The sequence below is a fragment of the Capra hircus genome, chromosome 10, assembly GCF_001704415.2.
Source record: "Capra hircus breed San Clemente chromosome 10, ASM170441v1, whole genome shotgun sequence".
Classification (NCBI taxonomy): domain Eukaryota; kingdom Metazoa; phylum Chordata; class Mammalia; order Artiodactyla; family Bovidae; genus Capra; species Capra hircus.
The window spans coordinates 56,833,318-56,852,836 of record NC_030817.1 but is presented as its reverse complement, the minus strand read 5'-3'; the positions used below and the strand labels follow the sequence as shown (position 1 = coordinate 56,852,836).

Genomic DNA, 19,519 nt, shown 5'->3' with positions numbered 1-19,519 from the left:
TCCCCTTCCCTTCCCCTTCTCCTTCCCTGTCCCCTCAACGTCTCCTCCTCTTTCTTTTTTGTGGGGGTCAGGGAAGGAGGGCTATGATTTTTTAAGCCCTATTATAGAATGGTAATCCATCCAGTATGTAATGGGCCTCCCCTGTGGCTCAGTTGGTGAGGAATCTGCCTGCAATGCAGGAGACCCAGGTTTGATCCCTAGGTCAGGAAGATCCTCTGGAGAAGGTAATGCAACCCATCCCAGTATTCTTGCCTGGAGAATTCCATGGACAGAGAAGCCTGGCTGGTTACAGTCCATGGGATCGCAAAGAATTGGATACAACTGAGTGACTGTCACTTCACTTCACTTCAGTATATATTCCAAGACCCCCAATGGATGCCCGAAATTGTAAATAGTACCAAACCCCATAAATACCATGTTATTTCCTATATATACATATCTATGTTAAAACTTAATTTATAAATTAGGTACAATAAGAGAACATCCAAATTGCTAGCATAGCTCCTCTTGGGCTTTGGGGCCATTATTAAGTAAAATAAAGATTACTTGAACACAGGCACCGAAATACTGGCAGTTGAGCAGATTACCAGATGGCTACTAAGTGACTAATGGGTGAATAGTTTATGTAATGTGGCTATTCTGGATACTCAGAACAGTATGCAATTTAACATTTATGAATTATTTATTTCTGGAATTTTCCATTTAATGTTTTCAGATGACAGTTGACTGCTAATAACTGAAGCCACAAAAAAGTGAAACTGTGGGAAAAGGGAGACTACTGTAATAGATCTTGAGATAAATTCTAACTTACTTGAGCCCATAATCCTTATTTTGGCAGCAGAATTTCAGATCTTTTATTAGGGACTAACAGCCTTTATTTATGCACATTTTGTGTGTTCTCAGAACTCTCCTGGTGTTCACTGACAATTATTTGACACACATATTCTCTTGTTTTTGGGTACTATTGAGAGGTTCTGACTGAAATTACTCTATACCTTCCCATTTAATGGTCTGGTGATATATTGGCTTTTAAAGATTCCTCTTTTATTTTGCTTGATTCAGAAAAAACAAAACCAATAAATAAATAAATAAATAAGCTTTAAAAAGCAGTCAACAAATTGAAAACTACTGTAGTCAGAGATAATATCTTTATTGTATGGGATTCATACAGGTCAATAAAAAAATCCACTGAGCTCTAATAAATGAATGGATGCAAATTAGTGGTAAGCAAATAGTTGGGAAAATTTTAGTTCTGGTGATAATAAGGAACTGTGAAGTTAAAAGAATGCATCCTCTTTTTCCCCCAGTGAACTTTTAAAAAAAAATTTAAAGCGTAATAGTTATTGGTATGAATGCACTGAGACTGGTACTCTTACATAGGCCTATTCATTGGTTAGGGAAACTGATAACAACCCTGGTTCTATGCTTTTGGCAGGGTTTTGGGGAGAGAGGAGGGGAGAGGAGAAGCCTGAATTTTTATAAAGCATTATGAATGGCAATAGACTTTACCATTATATTCAACACAAATGGTAAATAAGCCATGATTTTTTATATAGCTATATCTATATATACATATAGAGGTACATATATAGATAATATATATATATACATTGTATATAATATATATACAATGTATATATAATGTATATGTGGGTAATGTAGATAATGTATATACAACTATATATAATATATATATAGATAATGTAGATAGATTATATAGATAATATACATATGGATGTATACATGTATGTGTATATATATATAATGGCCCAGAGCAATTCAACACTCACACATGTATCTACACATATCTATACATGTATAGATATATATATACACATAGGTATATACACATAGATATATACATATATACCTATGTGTGTATATATATCTGTACATATATACATGTATAGATATGTGTAGATACGTGTGTGAGTGTTGAATTGCTCTGGGCCATTATTGTTTTTAGGGAAGCCCTCATTTTATTCATAATATCATAACACCAGTTACCAAGGCAATTTGGTATGGTATGTTTCAGGAATCATATGATTGTTGTCATTTTTTGCATATAATAGTCCCATTTCTGAGTTTCTCTACTAAGGAAAGTAATTAAACATGTAGCAGCAGCTATATTCTTAAAAATGGCTTGTATAACTAATAAGTAGAAAGAATCTGAATGTCCTTTTGAAGGAAAATGCTTAAGTAAATTGTGATTTTTACATCAGATGAAGTATTGTTGGTTCAATTATGAAGACTAGGTAGACAAAGAAAATTCTGTATGGTCATTTTGTGTCATCATTTGTATATCCACTGTGATAACTGTTGAAAAGCATATATATGCAGAACTCTGGAAGGACATATATAAAAAAAAGGTAACATATATTAAGGTGATGGGATTATTAAAGGTGCAGTTTTTCTACTTGTTTTTCTATAGTACTGTTTTATGCGTTAATAAAATATATAGGTATAAAAGTTGATTGTGTCTTCTCCCCCCCATTTTTGCCATGTTTGTTAATATCCTTTAGTGATTTTTTTCTGTGGGAGTAGATAATCTAGCCATCTGTGTTTAAGGTTGGATGTGTTGTTCTTAGGTTATTTGAGCAGTTGAGATAGTTTTAGAAGAAAGAAAATCAATAATTTCAGAGAATATTTATAAAAATATCTATACTAAAAATGTCTTAAGTGTTCATTGCATATTTCTTATTTTAATAGGTTTGCAGAATGGCTTCTGATTATTCAAGAACATGTGCTAGCCCTGATAGCATTCAGACTGGTGATACTCCCATTGTTTCAGAAACCTGTGAGGTTTATGTTTGGGGGAGCAACAGCAGCCATCAGTTGGTAGAAGGCACACAGGAGAAAATACTACAACCCAAACTGGCTCCTAGTTTCTCTGATGCTCAGACTGTGAGTTCTCTGCATATTTTACAAATTGGTAGATGACAGAGATTGCTTTAAATAATGTTATGAGTGGGATTTTTTGGGGTTTTGTTTTTATGAGTGAATGTTCTTGCTTGTTTTCTTATCTGTATTGTTTCTATACTATACTGCATCAGTTTTTGCATTTTTATAGAAAAAATATTTTAAGTCCCTCATTTTCCTAACAGTATTTCCAAGTTTTAAAAAATCAAATTTGCATCAAGAGTTTCAAAAAGAATTGTGAATGTCAACAGACTTACCATATATTCAACACAAATAGTAAATAAGACTAGGTAAAAATTAGAATTTTCCTTTTGCCATATTGGCATTTCATTTTCTTATTGTGATCATTTTTTTTACCTTTGTAGCTACCTTTTAGGCAAATCAGAACTTTCTATATTTTTATTAAAATATATGTTTTTCTCAAATGAATTTAGAATAAATATTACATGGTTCTTCTTACAATGGACCTTAAGGAATTACAGGAAAATTTTACTTCTTTCCCTTCACCAGTTATATTGGAGGAGGCTAAAACATTTACTTTGTCGTTTTGTTGGACCAAAACTGGATAGATAACCTGAAAAGATAAAAATACATTAATTTGAGTTAACAATGAAGTCAATATGAATAGGCCATTAATAATGTTCTTAATTTTTCTGTTTACTTCTTAATCTCTGTGGAGATGCATTTCTACTTTAAAAGATTTCCTTTGAGCTTCTTTGGTAAGATAAACTTTAATATTATACTTTGATTCTCACAGAAGCATTTTATATCTGATTCTGTTTGTTTATAGATTGAAGCTGGACAATACTGCACTTTTGTCATTTCTACAGATGGCTCTGTTAGAGCTTGTGGTAAAGGCAGCTATGGAAGACTAGGCCTTGGCGACTCTAATAATCAGTCTACTTTAAAAAAGTTAACATTTGAGCCTCACAGGTCCATTAAAAAGGTCTCATCTTCTAAAGGATCTGATGGTCATACTTTAGCTTTCACTACGGAAGGAGAAGTCTTCAGCTGGGGAGATGGTGATTATGGGAAACTGGGACATGGAAATAGTTCAACACAGAAATATCCCAAGCTTATTCAGGGCCCTCTGCAGGGAAAGGTATGTGCCTTCTTTTTGGATTTAAAAATAATTAGTTGCACTGGTACTCATGATTGCTATAATAGACAATACCTTTCAGATTTTGGTGTATTCTGAGGTAGCCCCCCTCCTAACCCTTTGGCTTATCTTTTGTATGTCTGCTTGATGGTTTACAGCACACTTTCATATATAGTTTTAAATTTTAATTCTTCTAACAGCTTTATTAAAGCAGTTATTATTTTCATTTTACAGAAGGAAACTGAGAATCATCTATTTCATAAATATTTATCTAGTACCTTACATGGGATTCCCTGGTGGCTCAGACGGTAAAGCGTCTGCCCACGATGTGGGAGACCTGGGTTTGATCCCTGGGCCGAGAAGACCCCTTGGAGAAGAAGATGGCAATCCATTCCAGTACTCTTGCCTAGAAAATTCAATGGATGGAGGAGCCTGGTGGGCTACAGTCCATGGGGTCGCAAAGAGTCAGACACAACTGAGCAACTTCACTTTCTTTTCCAAGTGCCAGGCAGTGTTTTAGGCATTTGACATATAATAGTGAACAAAAGGGGCTTCCCTGGTAGCTCAACTGGTAAAGAATCTGCCTGCAATGCAGGAGACCCTGGTTCAATTCCTGTGTTAGGAAGATCCTCTGGAGAAAGTGTTCTTGGGCTTCACTGGTGGCTCAGATGGTACAGAATCTGCCTGCAATGTGGGGGATCTGGGTTTGATCCCTGGGTTGGGAAGATCCCCTGGAGGAGGGCATGGCAACCCACTCCGGTGTTCTTGCCTAAAGAAGCCCCGTGGACAGAGGTACTTGGCAGGCTACAGTCCATGGGGTTGCAAAGAGTCAGACACGACTGAGTGACTAAGCACAGCACAGTGAACAAAAGAGACAAGATTCTTACTCTCGTGGATCTTTAATCTGTGGGCTGGAGATAATAAATAAGTAAACAAACATAGAAAGTAATTTCAAATAATGGTAAAGAAAAAATTGAGTAATGTAACAGATACTAACTTTGATGGGGTGTGATACTAGATAATGAGATCAGAGGGTTCTCTTGTAGTAAATGGCATTTTAACAAAAAACTTAAATGAGGCATTAAAAGTGGTTAAATAAGTTGCCCAAGGTCATACACAAATAATTAGCACCATTAGAAATTGAATCTAGAACTCCTCTTTTTCTCTTTTATCTTTCCTTAAACAAATGAAGTCATTTTCCTAACTTAAAGTTATATGCAATTTTGTAAGTTCCTCCATTTTAAGATTGCATTTTCTCTATGAATATTTTCTTTTATAAAAACTTTTAAAATTTAAATTTTATTTTATACCAGAATTAAAAGTGGGATACTTTCATGGGAGTTTGTCTGACAAGGTTGGCCATCAAATGAATTTTCAGTTGAGTTTAGTTGAGTCACTCAGCCTTGTCTGACTGTTTGCGACCCCATGAACCACAGCACACCAAGCCTCCCTGTCCATCACCAACTCCTGGAGTCCACCCAAACCCGTGTCCATTTAGTCGGTGATGCCATCCAACCATCTCATCCTCTGTCGTCCCCTTTTCCTCCTGCCCTTAATCTTTCCCAGCATCATGGTCTTTTCAAATGAGTCAGCTCTTCGCATGAGGTGGCCAAAGTATTGGAGTTGCAGCTTCAAAATCAGTCCTACCAATGAACACCCAGGACTGATCCTCTTTGGGATGGACTGGTTGGATCTCCTTGCAGCCCAAGGGACTCTCAAGAGTCTGTTCCAACACCACAGTTCAAAAGCATCAATCCTTTGGTGCTCAGCTTTCTTTATAGTCCAGCTCTCAATCCATGCATGACCACTGGAAGAACCATAGCCTTGACTAGATGGACCTTCGTTGGCAAAGTAATGTCTCTGCTTTTTAATATGCTTTCTTGATTGGTCATAACTTTTCTTCCAAGGAGTAAGTGTCTTTTAATTTCATGGCTGCAGTCACCATCTGCAGTGATTTTGGAGCCCCCCAAAATAAAGTCTGACACTGTTTCCACTGTTTCCTCATCTTATTTCCCATGAAGTGATGGGACCAGATGCCATGATCTTTGTTTTCTGAATGTTGAGCTTTAAGCCAACTTTTTCACTCTCTTTCACTTTTCATCAAGAGGCTCTTTAGTTCTTCTTCACTTTCTGCCATAATGGTGGTGTCATCTGCATATCTGAGGTTATTGATATTTCTCCCGGCAATCTTGATTCCAGCTTGTGCTTCCTCCAGCCCAGGAACTGTTGCTTCCTGACCTGCATACAGGTTTCTTAAGAGGCAGGTCAGGTGGTCTGGTATTTGCTGGAGCAAATGAATTTTACTTTATTATAACTTTAAATGTTTAAGATAGCCTTAAAGCAATGAGCCTTAGAACATTCCAGTTAACATCAAGGGATCTTTTGATAAAGTGTTGAATATGGGACTCTAAGAAACTTCAGAAAATACTCTTTAAAATTATATTGTTTTTAGTTTTTCTAGTACCTTTTTTTCTTAATCTCCATTGTTTTAAATTTTTTGGCCCTGTTTCATGACTTTAAACCCAGTGATTGAATCCAGGCCACCACCATGAAAGCGCTTAGTCCTAACCACTGGACCTCCAGGGAATTCCCTGCTTATATTCTTTTAATGTTCCATTTTACAGTGGAAACATTGCCAGTTAAAAATAACTTAGTATGAATATCATGAAGGAAAAAGTCCCCAAAAATGAATTAATAATTTACAGGTAAAAATTTCAGAAATTCTTAGTAGATTATCTAAAATGTATTAGGTGCTCGGTATTTTTAATTGAATCTTAGATTTGTCTCAAGTGAGTTCTGACTTTTGCAGATTAAAAAATGTGGTTATTAGTACAGATATTTTTCTGTTTATTTTTCAGAAGTTAGTGAATTTGATCATTGTTAAAAGGTATAAGTGATCCCCCAAATTGTGCTGCCATGTACCCTTATTTCCCTGATTCTGCTTAGCAACTCTGTAGCTATTTGAGGGTAAAGAGATACTGTTAGGAGTTTAATTGATAAAAACTTATACACTCCTTAGATCTTCTTTCATTGGTAACAGTGTGTTTTTGAGAGTTAGCCCTTTTATGTAATGAATTTTTCTTGATTGACCAGGACTGGATTATATTTAAAATTTTAAATGTTTTATTTAAAATTTTTTCTTTGTGTCATGAGTGTTCAGCCCCATCCAGCTCTTTGAGTAAAGAGTTGATTGGTGATGTAGTAATGTTGCAGGTGATTAGATTGGTGTATTTGGGGCGGGGAGGCAAGGGTTGAGAGGGTGCTGCTAACCTTTACAATCTCTTCATAAGAATTAAGAAAAGTTGTCCTTTCTTGGTAGAAGTCAGAGCTTGTGGCTTGGCCAACAGAGCTTTGGCTGTATTTCAGCACTTTCTTGACCCTTTAGCTAGGCACCCTTGTCTGGAGCAAAAGCTTCTAAACTGTACATGGCACTTCCTGGATGAGTCGTGAATATCAGTATCTCTGAAGTCTCTGCACAGAATATTTTAGCATCTTTGTATTCATCAGATTCCCTTTGTGTGCAATGCAGGTAGTTGTCTGTGTGTCGGCTGGATACAGACATAGTGCTGCTGTCACAGAGGATGGTGAATTATACACATGGGGTGAAGGAGATTTTGGAAGATTAGGTAAGATTTTTTAATAATTGAAGTTATTCTCACAGAAAAATAGAAATGACAATGGTTATTGAGAAGCAGTGAGACTAATAGGCCAAAGACTGTTTATTTTTTTAGTTTTAAGCTCAGAGAAAGATAATTTTAGAGAGACAGTACCTAGATTCTGGTGCTTTTAAGATGTAATTAAATCTAGCAGGTATTTACTATAGGCATTATAGGATTTCAGGGATAAGAAAGATACCATCCTGAAGTGATCCTGAAATGTGTAATATAGAGGTAGTGAAAACAAGTAACATTAACATGATGCTAGACAGCTATAGATATGTGCTATGAGAGGAGCCATGATAGAATGTTCTGCTGATTCCCTGAAGGAACTGAGTAACTCGTAAATGGAGCAGCCTAGAAGATTAGATGCAAAGATATTAGAAATGATTCAGTGTTTTCATATTTAATTGCACTTTAAAACTTTCTCAATTCTGTAAGTAACTTGTAACGTTTATTCTACTTGTGAAGTAATGACTTAAAGAGTTAACATTATTTCTTTGTTGTTGTGTGTGTTTTATCCAAGGTCATGGTGACAGTAATAGCCGTAACATCCCAACATTAGTAAAAGACATTAGCAATGTAGGAGAAGTTTCTTGTGGCAGTTCACATACTATTGCTTTATCTAAAGATGGGAGAACTGTATGGTCTTTTGGAGGAGGAGACAATGGTATGTAAAAAAATATTTATTGATAACTTTGGCCTTTTTTTTCCTTGAGTTTTAAAAATTTTATTTTTCAGTTGTACAAGCCTATTGTAGAGAACTCAAATACAGATGAGCAAATGTTTTTTTCTGACATTGAAAAAATTAAAACGAACTGTTTCTACAAATGTTGCTCATAAACATTGTTAAAATTTTGGGAGATAGACATCTAAATGTTATACATATGCACTTATATAAATATGTGCATATATTTCTATATAGATGTTTTTAAAAAAGAAAGCAGACCTATCTATACCATAGATACTATCTTGCAACCTGTTGGTTTTTGTCTAATAGTATCTCATGAATATCTTTCTGTGTCAACAAACATGGCTGTATATTTTTCTTTTCAGTGGCTCAAAGTATTCTTTCATGTGATTATAGCAAAACTTACAAAGCAATTTATTATTGTTGAATATCTAGACTGTTTGCAGTTTTTTTCAGTATCAAAAACAGAGTAGTGAATGACAGTCTTTTCCTACGTTTCTTAGTCACTCCCACCAGCAATATGAGAATGCTCACTTCCCTATATTCCTCAACAGTACTGGCAATTAAAATTAAGATGATTTAAAAAACAGTTTCAGTAGTGAAAATGTTATTTAGTTTGTATTTACTTCTTAGGGAGTTTCTTGGCATTTTTTTTTACCCCTTCTGGTGATTTGCCAAGTTTTCTGATTGGTGAATTATTGAGTCTTTTTAAAAAATAAAAAATAATTGTGTGTATACACATTCTTAAATGTGTGTGCTAAGTCACTTCAGTCCTTTCTGACTCTTTGTGACCCCATGGACAGTAGCCCTCTGTCCCAGTCTCCTCTGTCCATGGGATTCTCCAGGCAAGAATGTTGGGATTGCTGTGCTCTCCTCCAGGGGAATCTTCCTGACCCAGGAATTAAACCTACATCTCTTATATCTCTGGATTTGGTAGGCGGGTTCTTTACCAGTAGTGCCATCTGAGAAGACCGCATATTCTTGTATAGGACCTGTTTATTAGCAAATTTGAAGTTAGAAATATGACCATTAAAGAGGAAAGACAGTAAATGAATTTTCTGTATTTCTCTTAAATTGGTTTTCATTGCTTGAAATTAAATCTATTGTTTAGTTTTTTTTTTTCTGGTAATGAAACCATTCATTTGTTAATATCCTCTGCTATCAGAAACTCTTAAGTTTTCTAAGATGTTTGTCAGTTTTCTCAGATGAGCTTTCTAAGATGTGAACAATCTCTCAGGTTAGTCATGGAAAGGTTAGTGATGTTTATCAACATTAATAGTTAGAAAAAGAGTAAAGTTTCTTTGAAACAAATAAGTTGTTTAACTTGAATGTGTTTGTTTTTATAGGCAAACTTGGCCATGGTGATACCAACAGAGTGTATAAACCTAAAGTTATTGAAGCTTTACAAGGAATGTTCATTCGTAAAGTTTGTGCTGGAAGTCAGTCTTCACTTGCTTTGACATCAACAGGGCAGGTAGGACTAAGGGATGAGCATAAAAGGTTGAGAGTATTTCATAGGGCCAGGTGACTAAAAAGTAATAATTGTATTTAAATTTTGAAGTTAATCTACTGAAAGGAAATATTTTCTCTTGCTTGAAGAAGTTGAGTATCTTAGAAGGAACGAAGTTTTCTGACTTGACCTTTGTGAGCTAGATAGACTTCCTGTTAACTCCATGTTCTTTGTATTAAGATAATTTTAAAAAGCCTTCTAGCACTAAATACCCTTTAAACCTTTTCCTAGAACTCATGAATAGTGGGGGAAAGTGAGACCCCATCAGTTCAGTTCAGTTCAGTTCAGTCACTCAGTCATGTCCTACTCTTTGTGACCCCATGAACTGCAGCACGCCAGGCCTCTCTGTCCATCACCAACTCCCAGAGTTCACTCAGACTCACGTCCATCGAGTCGGTGATGCCATCCAGCCATCTCATCCTCTGTCGTCCCCTTCTCCTCCTGCCCCCAATCCCTCCCAGCATCAGAGTCTTTTCCAATGAGTCAACTCTTCGCATGAGGTGGCCAAAGTACTGGAGTTTCAGCTTTAGCATCATTCCTTCCAAAGAACACCCAGGACTGATCTCCTTTAGAATGGACTGGTTGGATCTCCTTGCAGTCCAAGGGACTCTCAAGAGTCTTCTCCAACACCACACTTCAAAAGCATCAATTCTTCGGCACTCAGCTTTCTTCACAGTCCAACTCTTACATCCATACATGACCGCTGGAAAAAGCATACCCTTGGCTAGACGGACCTTTGTTGGCAGAGTAATGTCTCTGCTTTTGAATATGCTATCTAGGTTGGTCATAACTTTCCTTCCAGTGAGTAAGCGTCTTTTAATTTCATGGCTGCAATCACCATGTGCAGTGATTTTGGAGCCCAAAAAAATAAAGTCTGACACTGTTTCCACTGTTTCCCCATCTATTTGCCATGAAGTGATGGGACCAGATGCCATGATCTTCGTTTTCTGAATGTTGAGCTTTAAGCCAACTTTTTCACTCTCCTCTTTTACTTCCATCAAGAGGCTTTTTAGTTCCTCTTCACTTTCTGCCATAAGGGTGGTGTCATCTGCATATCTGAGGTGATTGATATTTCTCCCAGCAATCTTGATTCCAGCTTGTGCTTCTTCCAGCCCAGTGTTTCTCATGATGTACTCTGCTGGAATCAGTGATATAAACTAAGAAGGCAAGAAAGTGATAAAAAGAGAGATCAAGGAGAATATTTCCAGATGGAAAATAATCTGAGAGGGTTAGGTGTTTCTGGAAAAGGGTTACTCAGGCTTAAGATAGTCAGAATTGTGTGATCCCTTTAAACTTTTGATTTTCTCCATGCATGTTTTAACTTCCTTCTGTTCATTGGTGGCGGAAAGGGTCCAGCTATGGTGATTGGTTCAGTTCAGTCTCTCAGTCGTGTCTGACTCTTTGTGACCCCACGGACTGCAGCCTGCAGCATGCCAGGCTTCCCTGTCCGTCACCAACTCGTGGAGCTTGCTCAGACTCATGTCCATTGAATCGGTGATGCCATCCAACCATCTCATTCTGTCGTCCCCTTCTCTTTTTGCCTTCAGTCTTTCCCAGTATCAGGGTCTTTTCTAATGAGATGACTCTTTGCATCTGGTGGCCAAACTATTGGAGCTTCAGCTTTAGCATCAGTCCTTCCAGTGAATAGCAAGACTGATTTCCTTTAGGATGGATTGGTTGGATCTCCTTGCATTCCAAGGGACTCTCAAGAATCTTCTCGAACACCACCGTTCAAAAGTATTAATTCTTTGGTGCTCAGGTTTCTTTATAGTCCAACTCTCACATGCATACATGACTGCTGGAAAAATCATAGCTTTGACTAGACATTCAGAGTGTCTGCTTTTTAATGAGCTGTCTAGGTTGGTTATAACTTTTCTTCCAAGGAGCAAGCGTCTTTTAATTTCGTGGCTGCAGTCACCATCTACAGTGATTTTGGAGCCCTCAGAAATAGTCTGTCACTGTTTCCATTGTTTCCCCATCTATTTGCCATGAAGTGATGGAACCGGATGCCATGATCTTAGTTATTTGAATGTTGAGTTTTAAGCCAGCTTTTTCACTCTCTTTCACTTTCATCAAGAAGCTCTTCAGCTCCTCTTCACTTTCTGGCATAAAGGGACAGCTACGGTAATAGACTGACAATAATCAAATCTGTGTCTCCTGCATTGGCAGGTGGATTGTTTACTACTGAACCACCAAGGAAACCCTAACATATAGTGTATTTTTGTTTGTTTCAGGTCTATGCTTGGGGCTGTGGAGCTTGTCTAGGTTGTGGTTCATCAGAAGCTACTGCACTGAGACCAAAGCTTATTGAAGAACTGGCTGCCACAAGAATAGTTGATATTTCTATTGGAGACAGTCATTGTTTGGCTCTTTCTCATGGTAAGATCATTTGTTTTTAAAGAGATAGTGTTAAATAGTACCTTTCATAAGTGTTTCATATTTATTTATTTCTCTTATTTTTGGCTGTGCTGGATCTTTGTTGCAGTGTGCGGGCTTCTCATTGTGGTGGCTTCTCTTGTTGCATGCGAGTTGTGGGTTCTAGGGTGTGTAGGCTTCAATAGTTGTGGCATGTGGGCCTAGTAGTTGTGGGGCATGGGCTTAGTTGCGCTGTGGCATGTGGGGTCTTCCCAGACCAGGGATTGAACCTGTGTCCTCTGCATTGGCAGGTGGATTCTTCAATCACTGGACCACTGGGGAATTACAGTGTTTTACATTTAAATTTGAGTTTTCTTTTGTTCTTTATGTTTTGTTTTCAGATAATGAAGTTTATGCCTGGGGAAATAACTCAATGGGGCAGTGTGGACAAGGAAACTCCACAGGTCCTATTACTAAACCAAAGAAAGTAAGTGGCTTAGATGGCATAGCTATTCAACAGATCTCTGCTGGGACATCACATAGTCTAGCATGGACTGCTCTTCCTAGGGACAGGTAAGTGTGCCCCTGTTTAAAATTTCCTGTGTTTTATTAACAGCAAAAACACTAATAAAAGCAGAAATATTTGAACATTGTTCATTTATTATTCAATAATAATTTTTATTCAAAATAAAATTTTAATTTTTATTAAATTTTTTTTATTCAAATACTCTTCTGAATATTTCTGATAATGGCTTTTTTACTGTCATAGACATGCCATCTAGATATCTTTCAATCTGAATGTTGAGGTTAGATGTATTTCATAAGCAAGAAGTTATATTGTACATTAAAATGCTATCTTAATTTAAATGTCTTTTAAACATTTTGAATTCCTTCTCTCTCTCTCCAGATACTGATCTTAAAAATTGTGTCTACTTATCAGGAGGAAACTAAATTAAAATAATCAAAATCAGAACTAGGTGTCATTGATTTTTAAGAATAGTTAATTAGTTTCTACGCCCTTTATCTATGTCATTGTTTTTTTAAGCAGTGACCATACTTTTAGATAAAGGAAGTTACTTTTTGCAGAAATTTAACTTTTTCCTAACATGATAATCATATCTTTTTAGATAATCAGGTATTTTTAGCCAATATTTGAAGATTGAATTTTAAGAAATTTGAGTTATTTCAGCTATGTTCAGATGTATATGGGCTAATTAATAATTTGCAATATATTGTATTTGTATTCTAAACCTTTGGTTCAGATGTGGTTTATTATAACATTCTGACCGATTTTAAACATCTATAGATAATTACCCTCTAAAACAAAAGCTGAAAATACTATAAATTGAATATAAATAACTTAGTGTCAGTGTTAAATCTGCAGCTTTCCACCTTATATGTAGAAAATGATTTTCAAGATGTTGAAAATTCTCACAAGAGTTTTGAACAGGTTTTCTTTTAGTATTGAGTTGGCCAAAAGTTCTTTCAGGCTTTTCCATAAATCCTATGGAAAAACCTGAACAAACTTTTTGGCCCACCCACTACATTTCAAGATATCACTGTACAGAGTCAGGCTGTTATTCTTAATATGAACTGTACATCTTATGGATCCTAAGAACCAGAAAGGGCTGTAGTAATTCATGCGGTTCAGCACTTTGGCTTAGGTGAATGAATATTCAGACCTCCTAAAATAAATAGTGGCTATATATTTTCTTCTTGAAGAATTCTAGAAATGGCATATTCTTGGTCTTCTTCAGTCGCTAAAATGAAGGGTTTTTATTACCTTTATAATCAGAATATATCTGTATATCTTATTGATATGTTTCAACTTTAGTACCCTTAATTTTTGTTTTTGATTGTGTGTGAAAATTTCACGTTAAGGATATTTCATGATTTTCTTATGCTTCCTTCTAGACAAGTTGTTGCCTGGCACCGACCTTATTGTGTAGATCTTGAAGAGAGTACCTTCTCACACCTTCGTTCATTTCTTGAGAGATACTGTGATAAAATAAACAGTGAGATTCCCCCACTCCCTTTCCCTTCATCAAGGTATGTTATATATATGTGTGTATTTGTATGTGTCTGTGTGTATGTGCACACGTGCACACATATCTATTAATTACTCATTTTGAATTTTGAGTTCTTTCTTACTCAATTTCTCCCTCAATTATATGAAATTTTATAATCAAAAAAAGAGCTCAACATGCATACTTACTGATAATAAGCTTTAGGAAAAATTATCCATAAATTCATGAACCATGTTTTTAAAATTACTGTTCGTCATAATTTGAAAAAAATTTTAAAGAGAAAAAAATGTTACCCAAAGTAGATAGCACGTGCTCTTTTATATTCCAGAAGTTTATAGCTGTTTATTTGGTTTCAGGGAACATCACAATTTCCTCAAATTGTGCCTGAAGCTGCTTTCAAATCACCTTGCTCTTGCACTTGCGGGAGGGGTAGCTACTAGCATCCTTGGGAGACAGGCAGGTCCGCTTCGAAATTTGCTCTTCAGACTGATGGACTCAACTGTCCCAGATGAAATCCAAGAGGTACGAGTATAAGATTTGTACATCTATGTCTCAGCCACATTTCTCCTTGAGATTGCAGCTTGTAAATTCAGCTTTGTATTGGTAAATTTCAATTGGATGTTCTTTCTCTTACTTCTTTTTTTTAAATTTTTTTTTTTTTTTTTTTTTCTTTCTCTTACTTCTGTTTTCCTGGTGGGAGTAAATTTTTTGTTAACTTGTCCTTTTTGTTAGCTTGTCTATCCTAAAGGTCAAATGTCACCTCTGAAAAACCTTTCATTTCCTGCTCTGCTGCCAGGTTTGATTTCTCCATGTATGTTCTCATCGCATCACATTGTTTTGTGGTTGTCTGCTTACAACTGTGTTTCTCTTTTCCACCAGAAGATGAATTTCTGAGCACAAGTACCCAATTTTATTGTGGTAGAACGCACATAACATAAACTTTGCCATCTTAACCATTTTTAAGTATACAGTTCAGTGGTATTGTGAGGGAGAGGGAGAGGGTGGGATGATTTGGGAGAATGGCATTGAAACATGTATACTATCATATAAGAAAAAAAAATTTATAATGTTGTACAACCATCACCACTGTTTATCTCTCTCTTTTCATCTTACAAATTGAATTCTGTACCCATTAAACAATAACATACCATTCTCCCCCTCCCTTTAGCCACTAGCAACTACTATTCTATTTTCTTTCTCTATGATTTTGACAATTGTATGTCATGAAAGTGGAATCATACATTGTCTTTCTGTCAGTGGCTTTTTCACTTAGCATAATGTTGTCATGATTTATCCATGTTAAGTAGCATGTGTCAGAATTTCCTTTTTAAGGCTGAATAATCTTTTGCTATTTGTATATATTAAATTTTTGCTCATCTGTCATCTTATGACCTTGAATTGAACAATGGTTTGTTAGATATGATGCCCAAACACAAGCAGCCAAGAAAAAAGATAAATTAGACTTAATAAAAATTAAAATACATTTATTTTTATGCTGGTGCTGGAGAGGGGGTACTGAGCTGTTGGTTATGAAGAGTGACAAATTAGACTTTATTTACCACTGGAAACTGTTGCTTCAAGTACAGATCAGTCAAGGAACAAACTCTGCAACAACCATCAGGACCAAAGAAGAGTACACTTAAGTTGAAGACATAACACTTGATCTGAAACAAGAAATTTGTGCCTGCTCAACAGCTTTGAAAGAGCACTTCCAAATGCTGCTAGTAGTCTTTGTTTTTTAAAAAATTAATGAACATTTATGCTTAAAATGACAATATCAAGAAAATGAAAATAAAACTCACAGAATGGGGGAGATATTTGTAAATCATGTGTCGTGTCTCATAAGATTCTAGTTTCCAGAATATATAAAAGATTCTTATAACTCAACAGGAAAAAGACAGCCCAATCAAAAAATGAGTCAAAAATCTGAATAGACACGTCTTCAAAGAAGAAATACCTAAGGCCAGTATGTACATGAAAAAAATGTTTATCATTAGGCATGAGGGAAATGCAAATTAAAATCACAGTGAGATACTACTTCATACCCACTGAATCGTTGTTATCAAAAAAGACTGATAATAGGATTTCCCTGGTGGTTCAGTGGTTAAGAATCCGCCTGCCATTGCAGGGGATATGGGTTTGAAACCTGGTCCAGGAGGATTCCACTTGCCACAGGGCTACTATGCCCATGCACCATAGCTACTGAGCCAGTGCTCTAAAGCCTGCGAGCTGCAGCTGCTGAAGCCTGTGCTCTGCAATAAGGTGATCCACCACAATGAGAAGCCTGCACACAGCAACAGAGACCCAGGGTGGCAGCAGCAACAACAGCAAAAAAAACCTGATAATAACGAGCATTGGTGAAGATGTAGAGAAATTGGAACCTTCATATAATGCTAATGAGAATATAAAATGATACATCCACTTTGGAAAACAGGTAGTTCTGTTAATAGTTAAACGTACAGTTACCATATAAAGTAGCAATTCCACCTGCGTCTATATCTAAGAGAATTTATTAAAAACTTGTACATGAATGTTCATAACAGTATTATTCATTATAGCCAAAAAGTGGAAACAAACAAATGTCTGTCAGCTGGAGAAGGGATGAACAAAATGTATGTCCATACAATGTAATGTTATTCAGCTGTAGAAGGGAATGAAGTACTTATACAGGCTACAGCATGGGTGAATCTTCTAACCATGCTAAATGAAAGAAACGAGTCACAGAAGGTCACATACTGTATGAAATGTGCAGAGTAAGCAAATCCATTGAGACACAAGGTAGGTTAATTTGTTGTCAGAAGTTTTGGGTGAGGAAGAGATGGGAAGTGGCTGTTCATGGGCAAGGTTTTTTTGGGGGTGATGAAAATGTCCTAAATTTGATAGTGGTGATGGTTACACAACTCTGAATAAACTAAACCTACTGAATTTTATACTTTCAAAAGTTAAATTTTATGATGTGAATTATATGTCAATTTAAAAAAAAGCAAAACTGATACAGTGGTTTTCCCATAAGAATTGTAGAAAAATTCTTCTAGCTTTCAGATTGTTAGAAAATCTATACTATTCAAATTTTTAATCCTTTTATGGATATCTTTTCCTCTCTGGATTCTATAACAAGTTCTACTTCTCTGTTCTCACATTTTAAAATGATGTGAACTGTTGTGGGTCCAGTTTTATCCATTGTCACGTATATTTGGATAGACTCTTAATTTGGAAACTCATAGCCTTAAGTATTAATAAATTATCTTGAAGTGTGTGAAGATTTCCTCTTCACTGTTTTCTATGTTCTTTCTCTCTCTCTCTGAAACTCATTGTTGGGTAATAGACCTCCTGGATCATCCATCTCAATTTCCTTAGGTTTTCTTTCCTGTTTTCCATTTTTCTCTCCTCTACTTTTTGAGAAATTTAATTTTTATTTTCTAACCCTGCTATTGAGGTTTTATTTTCTTATGTTTTTAATTTATAAGAGCTCTTTTCTTAATCATTGAGTGTTTCTTTTTTTCTTATTCACCATTATTTTAGTGATAAAGAAGCTATGACCCAGAGAAGTTTGAGGCTTAAGTTAATAGAGCTATTTTTTAAGCTGTTCCTGCTACCTAGACATTTGTTTGGCTAAGGCCTGCTCCGTTTTTAACCTAAATGCCTAATCCTCAGGGAGACCCTCCGTAATGAGCCCATGCAAGTGTGCTTAAGTTGCTTCAGTCATGTCTGGTTCTGTGCCAGCCTATGGACTGTAGCCCACCAGGCTCCTCTGTCCAAGGGGTTCTCCAGGCAAGAATACTGGAGCAGTTGCCATGCCCTCCTCCAGTGAGTCTTCCAGACCAAGGGCTTGCACCTGCATCTCTTATATGTTTGCTGCATTGGCAGGCAGGTTCTTTACCACTAGCGCCCACCTGGGGAGCCCATAGACTGTGTTCATTGCCTTTGTGTATCGGTGCTCACTCAAGTTTGCACTTCATTTTACTTTTTCTGTGTGACTCTTTTCACACTTAAAGTTGCTTACTCAGGGTCCCTTTTTCTTATTAGACTATATGCTTATGTGTCTTGTTTGTTGCTACATTCCCAGCACTTTTCAAAGAGCTTTATCAGGCTCGACACTGTTAGACTCAACACTGAATATTTATTGCATAATGATTAGCTGAGTAGTGGCAAATCCAAAATTCTAGTCTTCTTAAAGACGTCTAAAGAAGGATTTGTCATGCTTTCTTTTATTCATATGCCACCTTCTTTAGACTTCTGTGATCCACGTTCTTTAGACTTCTTTGATCTTAGTAGTCTGTGGATTTATTTTTTATGTGTTCCTATTAAAAATGTAAGAACCAAGCCAAATAAATCTACTTTATTTTTTTAATATAAGGTTGTAATTGAAACTCTGTCAGTGGGAGCAACCATGCTGTTACCTCCATTACGAGAACGTATGGAATTACTTCATTCTCTTTTACCCCAAGGACCTGATAGATGGGAAAGCTTATCTAAAGGACAGGTGAGCCTTTGTCTGATATCTAAGTAAACCAGTACTATATTATCTAAAAAAGACTGAGAGGGAAATAAAACTAATCAGTTGCCAGTGTTCATGAAGTAATACTTCACTTGATGAGTCTGGTACATCCTAGTATTTAATGCTTTGTGTTGGAAAAATTCCCAGGCTTCTAATGAAAGTGAAGCAAGTGATAACTTAAGTGATTTGGGGCTCATTATTAAAATTATGTCTAATTTTTCCAATGTTGTTTACACCGTCAAGCCAGAGAACTTTATTTGTAGTGTGTGGGGTTGAAATCAAGGGCATGAGCTACTGTTGGTTCTGTGCCCAGAACTTTGTTTGAAATAGTTTATATAAAAAGTAAAGGAAGATGACTGTTGTGAAAAAGCACTTGATGATATGAGAAATGCTGCTTATTTCCATTTTTATTATCATATATGTGTTAAAATAAGTACGTTTTGCTCAATCAAATAGAACAATCAATTGTAGAGTTACAGATTTGAGGAAAAAAGTGTTACTGGCAGTATAATAGCCACAGATGCTTTCCAGTGAGTATTTTGCATTAGTTTAGATTTAAAGTGATTTATTTTCAACATTAGAATAGATAATTTCATTGGTAATTTTGTAGAAGAATGTATACTATAATTTATCTGTTGACATTTCTTCTTTCTACTTACAGCGCTAAAATTATTATGTATAGTGTGCCATTTTAGCTTAGAGTTTCAGGTAGTAAGGATGTAATACTACACTTTTAAGTTGCAGTTTCTGAAATGCTATTAGTG

General features: G+C 36.1%; 1 protein-coding gene across 8 annotated transcripts in view; it reads left to right on the top strand.

Moving 5' to 3' along the window:
• HERC1 (HECT and RLD domain containing E3 ubiquitin protein ligase family member 1) overlaps window positions 1–19,519 on the top strand; it is a 208,938-nt gene that overhangs the window by 65,097 nt on the left and 124,322 nt on the right. For all 8 annotated transcript variants that reach the window (XM_018054328.1, XM_018054326.1, XM_018054325.1 and 5 more), the window contains exons 4-13: window positions 2,710–2,904; window positions 3,710–4,021; window positions 7,548–7,644; window positions 8,201–8,344; window positions 9,712–9,839; window positions 12,110–12,254; window positions 12,632–12,803; window positions 14,145–14,279; window positions 14,614–14,779; window positions 18,615–18,740. In XM_018054328.1, the coding sequence (XP_017909817.1) occupies window positions 2,710–2,904; window positions 3,710–4,021; window positions 7,548–7,644; window positions 8,201–8,344; window positions 9,712–9,839; window positions 12,110–12,254; window positions 12,632–12,803; window positions 14,145–14,279; window positions 14,614–14,779; window positions 18,615–18,740 (1,620 nt within the window). The remainder of the gene's footprint in view (window positions 1–2,709; window positions 2,905–3,709; window positions 4,022–7,547; window positions 7,645–8,200; window positions 8,345–9,711; window positions 9,840–12,109; window positions 12,255–12,631; window positions 12,804–14,144; window positions 14,280–14,613; window positions 14,780–18,614; window positions 18,741–19,519) is intronic.